Source organism: Haliaeetus albicilla, chromosome 10, assembly GCF_947461875.1.
Source record: "Haliaeetus albicilla chromosome 10, bHalAlb1.1, whole genome shotgun sequence".
Taxonomy (NCBI): domain Eukaryota; kingdom Metazoa; phylum Chordata; class Aves; order Accipitriformes; family Accipitridae; genus Haliaeetus; species Haliaeetus albicilla.
Window position 1 is genome coordinate 44,075,051 of NC_091492.1, and position 11,237 is coordinate 44,086,287.

Consider the following 11,237-nt stretch of genomic DNA (forward strand, 5'->3'; position numbering starts at 1 on the left):
CCGGTGCTCTCCCTGCGCGTCCCATGGGACGGGCTGGAGAGAAACCCCCAGGAAAACTCGGAGCGCGGCTCCAGCCGCTGAGGCACCGCTGCGCACACGCACACGGCTCCCAGGGGAAGGCGGAGGCGCCGGTCGTTGCCGCCGCTGCTGCCGCCGGCCCCTCCGGGACCGGCCCGGACCGAGGATGCTCGGGGCCGCGCAGCGGGCTGCGCCACCGGGGCGGGGCGGGGCGGGGCGAGGCGGGGCTTGGGGCGGGGCGATGGAGCGGGGCGGGACGATAAGGCGGGGCGGGGCGGGGGAACGCGCATGCGCAGAGCGCGACGGAGCCATGGAGCGGTTCGGCGGCGGCGGCGGGACCGGGACCGGGACGGGGAGCGGGGGGTACGAGGCGGCGGCGGAGCAGCTGTCCCGGCAGCAGGAGCGGCACTACCGGCTGCTGTCGGAGCTGCAGGCGCTGGTGAAGGCGCTGCCCAGGTGAGCGGGGACGGGGGTGAGGCGGCGGGGCCGGTTCCGGGGCTGACCCGGTTCCGGCTCCGACCCGGTTCCGGTTCCGGCAGCCCTTGCCAGCAGCGCCTCTCCTACACGACGCTGAGCGACCTGGCGCTGGCGTTGCTGGACGGCACCGTCTTCGAGATCGTGCAGGGCCTGCTGGAGATCCAGCACCTCACCGAGAAGAACCTCTACAGCCAGCGCCTGCAGCTGCACAGCGAGCACCGCGGTCCGCGGGGGCACCGGGGGGGTACCGGGGGGGGGTGCAGCAGGGGAGGGCACTGCAGGGAGGCGGGGGCACCGGGTGAGGGCAAGCCCGGGGCACCTGGGGGGGGGACGACACTGAGAGAGGTGTGGGGCGTTGGGGGAAGGTGGGGAGGGGGGCACTGGGGAGGAGTAGGGGGGGACACGGGGGGGGCAGCTTAGGAGCAATTGGGGGGGCAGGTGGCAAGGACGCTGTGGAGGGGAGGCATGGGGGGGCGACATTGGGGGGCAGGTTGGGGTGGGACACTGGGGGACACGTGTAGTGGGGAGGGAGGGGATGTGGGGGTGGGAACTGGGGGGAGAAGCGTAGTGGCAGGGAGGAGATGTGGCAGCGGTGGGGACACTGAGAGGGAACACGCGTAGCGGGGAGAGAGGAGATGTGGCAGCAGCGTGCCCTGACCTAGCACCCATCCCCGTGGTCTCAGGGCTGAAGCAGGAGCTCTTCCACCGGCACAAGGAGGCACAGCAGTGCTGCAGACCCCACAACCTGCCGCTCCTCCGGGCCGCCCAGCAGCGGGAGATGGAGGTAAGGGATGGGTGGACTGGTGTGGAGGTTGTGTCCCTTTCCCCGGGGGGCTCACAGCCCCTTTGCTGCAGGACGGCTCCAGCATCGCAGCATCTCCAGAGGGTTGAACTAATCACCTGCACCCCCTGCAGCCCTGCAAGCCGCCAGCCATCCTGTCTGGTGTTGCTGGCACAGCCCTACGTTCCTCACCCTGACTTGGGGTTCCTCTCCTCTTGCTCTGCCCTTTGTCCCCGCAAGAGCGGGGGCCCAGGCTCTTGCCATCTCGGATAGCTGCGGTCCAGGTGTAATCTGGGAATCGTGGAAGTTCAGGAGCCCACTCCAAAAGAGCGGTGCCCTCCACAGTGCTTTAACAATTCTTTGTTATATGATGGGCTGAAGCCTCTATACGGATAGAGAGCAAGTTGATAGAAAACACGGAGAAGATACGTGAAATCTGCCATTATGTCATAGCAAGTAGAAAGCACAGAGTACTCAAAAAAAAAAAAAAAATCACATTTTACTTAGTAGCAGTGATAAGGAGGAAGTACCTTGAGATACGTAAGCATGGGGATAGTTTCTGCGAGCATCCAAAGGCATTTGGAGAAAGGCACTTCAGCACGAGCAGTACAGTAAGCCCCAAAGGACTTATCTGTACATTGGTGATAAGATAGAGGCAGTTTTATAAGGTAAAGGAGATTGCAAGTAGCTAGTTATCTTAATCGATGGAGTTTAAATGTAGGGGGGAAGTTACTTTACTCCATGTAAGGGAAACAGATAACTGTTTATATACAGGCTTTTTCCTGACCTTTGCCTGCGGCAAACACCGTATCAGCACTAGCTGTTGGATCTTTTGTCGTGGTGTTTCCGTGTCCCTCGTTTCCTATTGAGGTGACTAAAGCCAGGCTGGACCTCTATTAGCTGTCCCTGTTACTTCTAAGTAACTTATACTTGCAGCAAGTAATAATGTATATTGCCTGTTTTAAAGCATTTCCAATGTTGTCTTCACTCATTAAGTAGACTGTATATGTGCCATTTCTCCTTGTCTTACATGATGTGCAGCTTCTTCCTGCTTCCTTCCACCTTCCCTCTGCCTTTCTCTTCTGTTTTCCTCTGCCAGGTGTTACTAGAGTTACTTCTTCCCTTTTTTTATCCTCTAGTATTTCTGCTGTAGAGCATTTCAGGAATAGATTGATCACCTCAGTAACAATTGGTATGTGTCTAATCGGAGCTGCCCTCTGTGGTTAAAGGTTTCGAAGACCAGCTCCCACGAGATAGCTTGGGATTGGGCTCCCAGGAGAGGTAATACAAGATGCAGTTTTTAGATGTGGCTTCTCAGTGGAACCCACAGCATTTAGAACAGCTTTGCCCATCATACAGGGTCACCAGCCACCAGAGCTGAAGGAAAAGCTTGTGTTTAAGTCTTAGTTTTCTCCAAGATTTTGGCACTTTTCTGTAGCCCAGAATCAGTTGCCAGCCCTAAACAGTACGTAGGCACTTGATCTGGTTTGTTTTCAAACCCAAGGAAAGTCACTTCTCCAGCACAGTAAGTGGAGGAGACGATGGTATGGTGCATCTTCCATCCCCCAAGCTGGCTGGGAGGAAGGAGAGTCTTTGGGAAGTGAGGGATTTGAATCCTTTGTACCTTCCACAAAGAGAATGAACGTCTAGACTGAAGGAAGTGTAAGGACAGAGCTTCCTTAGGTTCATGAGCATCCCATAGTGAAGGAGGCAATGAGCCCCTCTACCTTCCCTTTTCCTGAGGCTGAAGTTGTCTTTCTTCACACTTATTCTGTTAAGATCCTGCCCCAAGTGTCTTCTGTGGAGCACCTGATGTACAGTAATCTTTTGGTGAATCACAGTCCTGCATCCTCCTTAACCTCAGCTCTTTTCCAGACCATTCAGGGCCGAGACCTCTGTCATTCAAATTCTGGATTTTCCCCAGGACTTGTAGCAGTGCACAGGCTTTCAGCTTCCCTCTCAGATGGATCTGCTGAGGTCTTTTAAACCACCAGCCACTGGTGTAGGAAATCCTGGGCTTTGTGACTTCTCCCTTTCTGTGCAGTGAGGGTAACTTACCCCCATGAATATTTCCAGCTAAACGTGTGCCTCTGTTTACGGTGTTACAAAGGGGCAGCGCTGCACGAGTAAAATGTTGAAACTTGTGCCATTTATTTCTTGCAAGAGAATGTGCTTTCTTTTGTATTTAGATGAGATTTGATGCTTCTTGACTTTCCCTGTGGCTTGCGAAAGAAGTCTGTTGCTCAGTGCAACCCAGTAAGGTTGTATTGCCTCAATTCTGCACACATGTGGCCTTTTATTTGAGCTGGGCTGTCCTCGTCCCCTGCAATCCTTCTGCTCTCTTCTCCCCTCTCTGGCAGAGTTTCTGGTGGGTTGAGGTTTGCTCCAGAACTGGCTAGCAGTGCCCCTTTCTGCAGCTAGCAGAGCATGTGAGTGCTCCTAGAGCATGCCCACCACTCCTGATTTCCAACATGCCTTTGATGTGGCACGTGGTTGCTGTGCTCCATTTCTTCTTCAGAGGCAATGCCGAGGTTTCTCTGCTGAGGTTTAGGCAGATGTCAGCAAGGCGGGAGGGGCTGTGTTCTCCTGGTTGGGGCTATTTTGTGAAGTCCCTGTTTGATAATGTTCTTGGTCTGCCAAAAACAGAGCCCCAGCACACTGTAGTCCCAAGCGAAACTTCAGCTGGCTTTCCAGTTGCAAAGTTAGGTTTTTGAGGAGTTCAGCTCCTTTAGTGAATAAGTGGGATCTGGGTGTGATTTACAGCTCCAGCTCTGTATGTTAGTGTCCAGGGAACATGGAGGCTCAGGGAGGTGTCCGAGCTGGGACCTTGATAAGCTTTGGTGGCCTGTGTTACTCCTCCAAGTCTTTCTTCAGCCTCACCAGTCCTGTGAGAGGTATGAGATTCTTGGACTGCTGACTTCTTCTGAACCTGTGCTGCTGGAGTGCTCAGCCATCACCTGCTGCTCAAACGTTGGCTCATCAGGAAAAGTCATTCACATACCAATCTGTCACTCATGGTTTTTGCTGGCCTCTAAACACACAGAAAGCAGGCTGGTCCAAGTGACTTGCCTGCCTTTTCTTGAGTGGTAGCTTTGCTGTAAGACATGGCAAGTGGAGGTAAAGTCTGGGGCTGTGCTTGCTGCCCTCTGCTGTCCGTGGGACTCAGCACAGCAGGAGTGCTTCAGAATCTAGTTGCTCTTCAATTTTAGTAAAAGACTTAGAGATGAGAAAAAGATAGGAGGAAGGCAGATATTCCACTTTTTTTTCTGTTGACTGTTATCTTTCTCAGGCTGTCGAGCAACGAATTCGAGAGGAACAGCGAATGATGGATGAGAAGATAGTCTTGGAACTGGACCAAAAAGTGATAGACCAACAGAGCACTCTGGAGAAGGCCGGGGTGTCTGGCTTCTACATCACCACCAACCCACAGGTTGGTGTTTAGGCAGGGAGTGTAAGATCTGACAGTACTCTTGTGTTAATGTCTTTATTTTTAAAAAAAAAAGTCTTGCTCATAATGAATTCTGAATCTCTGGGTCAGAATGATCTGTCCTTTGCCTCATCAGCTGATGGGCAATGTGCTGTGGGCAGACCTAGTACTAGGTTCATAACAAAGGAGCAGAAACCCATTAGACTGGGCAACATCCCCAGCTTTCTGCAATATTTTTCCCAGTGTGGAGGGAAGAAACACTGTGCCAACAGCCTGCAGTCCTGTGACTCTTGAATGGGTCTGAATAATACTGGAATAAGTGGCTGCGTAGGTTTATCACTTTTGTACCTAGCTTAGCTGTACAAATTGCCGTCAAGAAGTCTTTTTATTAGGGATCTTGCTAATTCTTGCATGTGACTTGCTGGAGATGATGATCTCAGACTGTGATTAGAAAATTGTTCTCGGTTTCCCCAGTGCATCTGCTCTTAAAACTTGTGAGCAATCGCCTGGGTTTTTCTCTGTTGTCTTAACGCCACCGCAGGAATGAAAAAATAAAACTTCCAAAGTCTCATTGTAATGCCACAGAAGTTTGCAGGGAATGCAGAAACAGGCTGTTCTTAACTCTTGTTTTTTCAGCTGATTAAATTTCACTTTGATAAAGACCTACTAGTGAGAAAAGACGGCTTAAACTAAGTTAGTTAAACAGGCATTTTCTAAAACCCACACAATTCCTGGTTGTGTAGCCTTGAACAAGCCTCTTATTTTTCCTGTGCTGCTATTCCTCATCTATATAATGAAAGCAGCTCTTTTTCTCCCCTCCTGCCCCTGCCTTTAATGTTATTTTTGTAAGTAATAACTCTTAACAGGTTTGCTGGGTTTTGTTTGTGCTTGCCTTTACAATAGCTGGCAAACCAGACCCAGACCTTGACTTGTACCTGTGAATGCCACCATCGTATAAGAAATCACTGCTGGAATCTGTTCTCCATGCATTTCCCATCAGCTGATATGTTTCCTCCCAGTCTGTTGTATAAAATGTCTACTTATGCAGTTGATATATTTGTACAAAAATAGATTTTTATTTCCATAATGTAATGTCTGCAAACCTGAGTCACAGAACAAGGTTCACTGAATTAGCTGTTCCACCATGTAGTCTCTGTGCTAAATGGCTTGTGAGCTAAATGTGAGTAAAGAACAAGCAGATGGTAAGGAAGCCGTAAGCTGATGTTGGTGACTACAGGAGACGGTGGTCTCCACTTGATTACAGTCATGGAAAAGGGAGTTTTTGAAGGGGAACGGAATACCTAGAGGGAATTCAATGCAGCAGCACAGCGATGTGTTGCACATGGCTTAGATTCCACTTAGCACCCAAAGCGATCCCTCCTGCTTCCTGCCCATCTGTGCTGGAAAAGGATCAGGGCATTGAAGATGCTGTTGGAGGACGAAGGGAGGGAGCTGTGCCAACCTGGAGAACCTCCTCCGGTGTGTGTGGCTGTGCAGGTGCCAGGGGACACTGCTGCCCTGCTCCTGGAGGCCCCTCCAGAAGGGGAAACCTGCAGAACTGGCTGGCCCTCACTGCATTTATCACTAAACCACAGTCAAGAAGAAAGAACCTTTCTGAATCCTTAATGAATCATAAAGCCCTGGGATTCCTAAGACAGCTGCAGTTTGCAGCAGATGTCTTAAGATATTACTGCCCTGTATTTTATAGGAATGCTTAAACGAGATGAAGCCTTTGTTTTGTATCTGCATGCTTTTTCTTTTGTTCCCTGAAGATTAGTAGCTCTTGAGTGGGTGGTACAAACCAGTCCTTTCTGCTTCCTGCAGCGGGGAATGGGATCATCTTATCCTTGCAAAAACATCTCTCTTCCTTTGCAGGAGCTGACTTTACAGATGAATTTGCTGGAACTCATTCGGAAGTTACAACAGAAGGAGTCTGAGTCCGAGAAGGCTTTTTCCTGAATAAGCAAATCTGCCATTTACTTTCCAGAGTTTTCTTCTGACTTCCCTCTAAAGAATAGGTTGTTAATGCATTTGCTTTATATTGTGTCAGGAAGAGGCTACTGGCTGTAGAAGAAATAGCTGAGGCCCTTAGATAACCTTAGAGCTGAGGCAAGCAGACCCCCAGAGCAGGGGGGTGGTTGGGGAGCATCAAACTGCCTCTGCAGTCCTCAGAGCAAGATGCCTGCTGCACATCTCGCTAAGATGAGAGACAGTGGAGGGTGTTAATCTGCCACATCCAGCGTGCAGCATCGGTGAGGCCATTTACTAAGTCAAGGGAGACTGGGCCAGGCACTGAGGCAGCAAACCCAGCCCATCTGAATATGGGTTACCCCTGTGTTTAGGTGAATCAAGCTGAATGGGTGAGCAGTGTGATCTCCAAATTGCAATCTCCTCTTCCGATTTGAGGAGGAGGAGCAAGTGTCTCTGGTAGGGAATGGGAGAGGTGAGTAGCTGCCATATCGGACAAGGAAGCAAAGTGGACTCGTCATCTGGTGCTGCCTGGCCATGGCAGATGGTTGGCAGCTGGGGAAAAAAGTCCAAGGTTTATCTACAGGAAGATCCTTCTGTGTGTGCTGAGGCAGAAACAGCCTCTTAAACAGGCAGACCCTTCCCAGAGGGACTTCTAGGCAGGTATCAGCATCGGCTTTATTAAAGGAGGATTTCAGGCCTCTGCCCAACATTGCTGGACAGTGACATTCGCAGTGTTCCCACCCGACTTGGATAGCAAAGAAGGCTTGAGAGCTTTTGCTTTGTTACTTTAAACCAGTTTCCAAATGGAGAGAAATAAAATATTCTGTGCTGCCTTCCAGGGCTGCAGCTTTCTAAATGTTAGTGATTGTGATTACTTTGTCCTGTCCCTGCTTGATGAGTGTGGGGTGTGCTAGATTAACGCTGGGGGGTGGGGGGAATCTTGAGTGTTTCTGAGACCTTTCAGGGCTGAGCTGATGACCCCGAGAGCCTGAGTCACATCCCTGGGGCTTGGTGCACAGGAGTTGGGGCACTTGCTGAAAACTTGGTAAAAGATTGCTTCAGGTGCGTAAGAAGTGCGTTGGTGCCAGGCAGCGTGCAGTGGTAGCTGCCTGTAGGAAACAGGATGGTGCAAGGGAGAGTCTGTAAGCAGTTCTGTTCTTTGTGGACGAAGTTCAAGTTGGAGAAGCTCTTGGGGGTGGCTCAAAGACCTGGGCCATCGTGTTGAAGGGTTTTAATTACACCTGGGTCACTGTTTAAGGGTTTTCAGGTGTTCCCAGAGCAAGGCTTGTATTGGGGAGACAACTTCACACTACTGTTTGCTCTTGCCTGCATCCTCTGCTATTGCTGCAGCAATCCCTTTTCACAACAGGAGGCAGTGTGAGAAGATTCAGTATGCTGTTAATTACTGAGGCTGGGAAATGGGTCAGTACCCCTTGTTCAAGGTACTTTGAGCCCTTGCGTTCATGTGAAAGCAGATCACTGGAGCTAGAGAGCCCACTGTGGAGTTGGAGAACCAGCTAAAGTAAGGAAACCTGCAGAGGTGTTGGAAGAGCTTGTGGGTGGCCTTTTGGTAGGGAGCAGAGGTGGTGGTGGAGAAGGAGTTGCCCACTACTGTAGACAAACACACTGAAGATCAGCAGCTACAGGGACCAATGAGGCTTTTGCAAATTCAGGGCTGAGACCCCCTCCCATTTCCATCACGGCTGGGTGCTTCCTACCCACGGGAACATGCTACTGTGGTTCAGCAGCTGGAGAGAAGAGGTACTGCTCTTATGGGGTCTCCACCTCCTGGATGAGAATCCCCAGCTGGAAACTGGGCTGGTGTGGGACTTGTACCATTGCAGGATCCCCATGAACCACCTTGAACTGTGTTGCCACTTGACCCTCAGCTGCCAGCCCTGCACTTGACTGCTAAAATGGTGAGAAGCAGGGTGGGCAACATTTCCCCTCTGGAGACACCTTCATTCCACCTGTAGGGACACACAGACAGAGTAGTCTCTGGTGCTGACCAGGTGAAGAAGGACTCTGTGTTCCTCTGTGTGTGGCCAGAGCTATTAGCAAGGAAATGGCTTCCCAAGGTGAAGATGGGGAAGGCAGGGATGAATGATAGGTCCTATTGCAGGAAAGGAGACTGACTGCCTGGATGCTGGGGGGTAGCACTGCCTCCCAGAAGGACCCCCCCCTTCTTCAACACAAGCACTCTTGCATTGCTGGAGCAGTGGAAGAGCCGATGGTGTGGCTGGAGAAGCTCGGGGGCAGCTAATGTAGCAGCTTGGGATTGCTGCTGGTGGGTTCAGCCCCGCTCTGCCGCCCTGCGCTGCAACGAGTGGAGCCCACCTTGGTCCAGAGCTCCCCACGAGCCAGGAGAACTAGTCACTGCTGTCTCCGCTGCTGTCTCTCCTGGGGGCAGCTGGTGCTGGGGATCGTGGCCGGCTTCTCCGGCACTGCCATGACAACGGCAGTTCTTGGGCTTCCCGCTCCTACCATCTGCTTGCGGATGGCTCTGCCAGGCAGCTGATCCAAGCTGAAATTTTCCATGCCTGTGGTCAGGTTGTGTTTCAGAAAGGCTTTCTGCGCAAGGTGGAGAGTGGCAGGCTGGTCAGATGTGATTAATTGGTGGAAAAGGTTATCTTAAGGGAATAAAGTGCCTGGGATAGCTCATGATCAGGGAGTATTTGGTCAGCACGATTTCAGCAGAGGAAAACTTGCTCAGCCTGCCCCCCCTCCCGAAGCATTGCTGGGTGGTACGATGCTGAGGATACACAGGTATTTTTCCAAGCAAGTGCCTTTGTGTCACTAGAGGGTGACGCCTTCCTACAGCACTGGCTGTGCCTGTGCTACTGCAGCTGTGTTACTGCTGGTGAGGGCTGGGCTGGGGTCAGACCTGGTGAGAGGGATCCAAAGGAGCTGGAAGTGCTTGTGAAGGCGTACTGGATTTTGGCTGTCTCAGCTTGGTTCAACCACCTGTGCAGCCCCTGAGCTATTGACTGGTGCCCCAGGAACACGTGGTTGGGGACCCCTTTGGTGGCAGCTCAGGGTGGCTTCGGCCACCCATGGAGCTGGACCTTAAGTTCCTGCCCAAGTCTCCTTGTTTGCCAGAAGCAACGTGGAGAGGGGATGGACAAGAGTATCGTGTTCCCCGTTCCGGTGCGAGGTGACCGACGGGAGAGCTATGGCTCTGTGCCAGCCCCATGTTCACCTGTGAGCTGGAATGATGAATGACAGGTGGCAGAAAGGGACAATTCCTGTTTCCTGCTTCCTTTTTCTGATGGGCTGGTGGGGATGGAGAGGTCCTCTCCACATAAGGAGGTCGATTCAGCGTGGATAAGGGTGAATTTATGCAGGTGGGAGCCCTTAGTGTTGCACCGTGGGCTCTGAGTTGACCATTACCACTCAGGAGTGACATTTGGGGTGATGACTGATGGGTCCATGAAAACATCAGCTTTAGTGCTCAGTAGCCATCAGAAAATCAAATGAGACATTAGGAAACTTGAGACATTAGAAAATGAAAAACATTTTGCTCCTGTGAAGTCACTGGTGCACCAGCACCCAAACACAGGTCCCTTCATCCCAAGAAGGATGCAGTACAGCTGGAACAGGGTCTGCAAAAGCCCTGGGGCACTGGAAGTCTGGACAACCTTCCAGCCAAGCTGGATTCCTCTGTCTGGAAACCAGGTGCCTGAGAGGGGACAGGGTAGAGATAAAACTACAGGTGACATGCAGAGGGACTTCACTCTCTTCAAATACAAGAGCTGGGGTGTTAAATGAAGCCTGTAAAAGGCAGGTTTAGGTGGAACAGGTGACTGCTTGGGGAAGCTCCTTGCCACAGGGGGCTGGAGAAGCAGAACGTTTATGTTGGTTCAAGAGAGGGTGAGGCACTTCTGGAAAAGAAAAGCCTTTCAACTTAGAGAGGTGATTCCCCTTCACCAAGCTGCAGATACTTGGAGCCACGGGGAAGCACTACAAGCTTTTGCTCGGGTTTTGCGCTCTCGCCCAGGCACCGGCTTTCTTCACTCCTGGGCGGCAGGACCATGAGCTGGATGGGCCTGTTCAAGAGCTCACCTTCCGCTGCTGCCCCTCCAGCAGTTTTGTCCTACACCTCTGCTTCTTCACAACAAACACCTGAGCGCGGAGGGGGCCCCTGTCCTCCAGGCAGCAGCTCCAGAGCATGGGGGGTAGAGGCCGATTCCTCCTTGGAATAGCCAAGGAGGAGAGGAGCAGGGTCTCAGCCCTTTGCTCCATCCAGAACTGGGGGTAGAGGCCGATTCCTCCTTGGAATAGCCAAGGAGGACAGGAGCAGGGTCTCAGCCCTTTGCTCCATCCAGAACTGCGTCCAGCGGCGAGGTTTGGTGTAACTACCCCACCCTCCGCTGTCCCCTTTGTGGGTGGCTCCAGCCCAGCCCACGCAGACCCCCACGGGGCCAGTGTCCAGCCCGCCGCCATGAGGTCCTGGGCACCCACCACGACGCACTCGGTGCATTGCCAAAAAATTTCTCAGCCTCTCCGTGGGGCTCGGGGGTGCTTCCCCGTTACCCCAACCTCTGCTCCCCGCTCCGGTGGAGA

The 11,237-nt window shown here is 52.3% G+C and overlaps 1 protein-coding gene across 1 annotated transcript; it reads left to right on the forward strand.

Moving 5' to 3' along the window:
- Window positions 1-292: 292 nt before the first annotated feature.
- On the forward strand, window positions 293-7,530 carry LOC104315395 (protein DGCR6). Its single transcript, XM_069795449.1, has 5 exons — window positions 293-474; window positions 558-718; window positions 1,179-1,279; window positions 4,566-4,706; window positions 6,579-7,530. The coding sequence occupies exons 1-5, from the start codon at window positions 329-331 to the stop codon at window positions 6,660-6,662; spliced, it is 633 nt and encodes a 210-aa protein (XP_069651550.1). The 5' UTR covers window positions 293-328; the 3' UTR covers window positions 6,663-7,530.
- The last annotated feature ends 3,707 nt before the right edge of the window (window positions 7,531-11,237 follow it).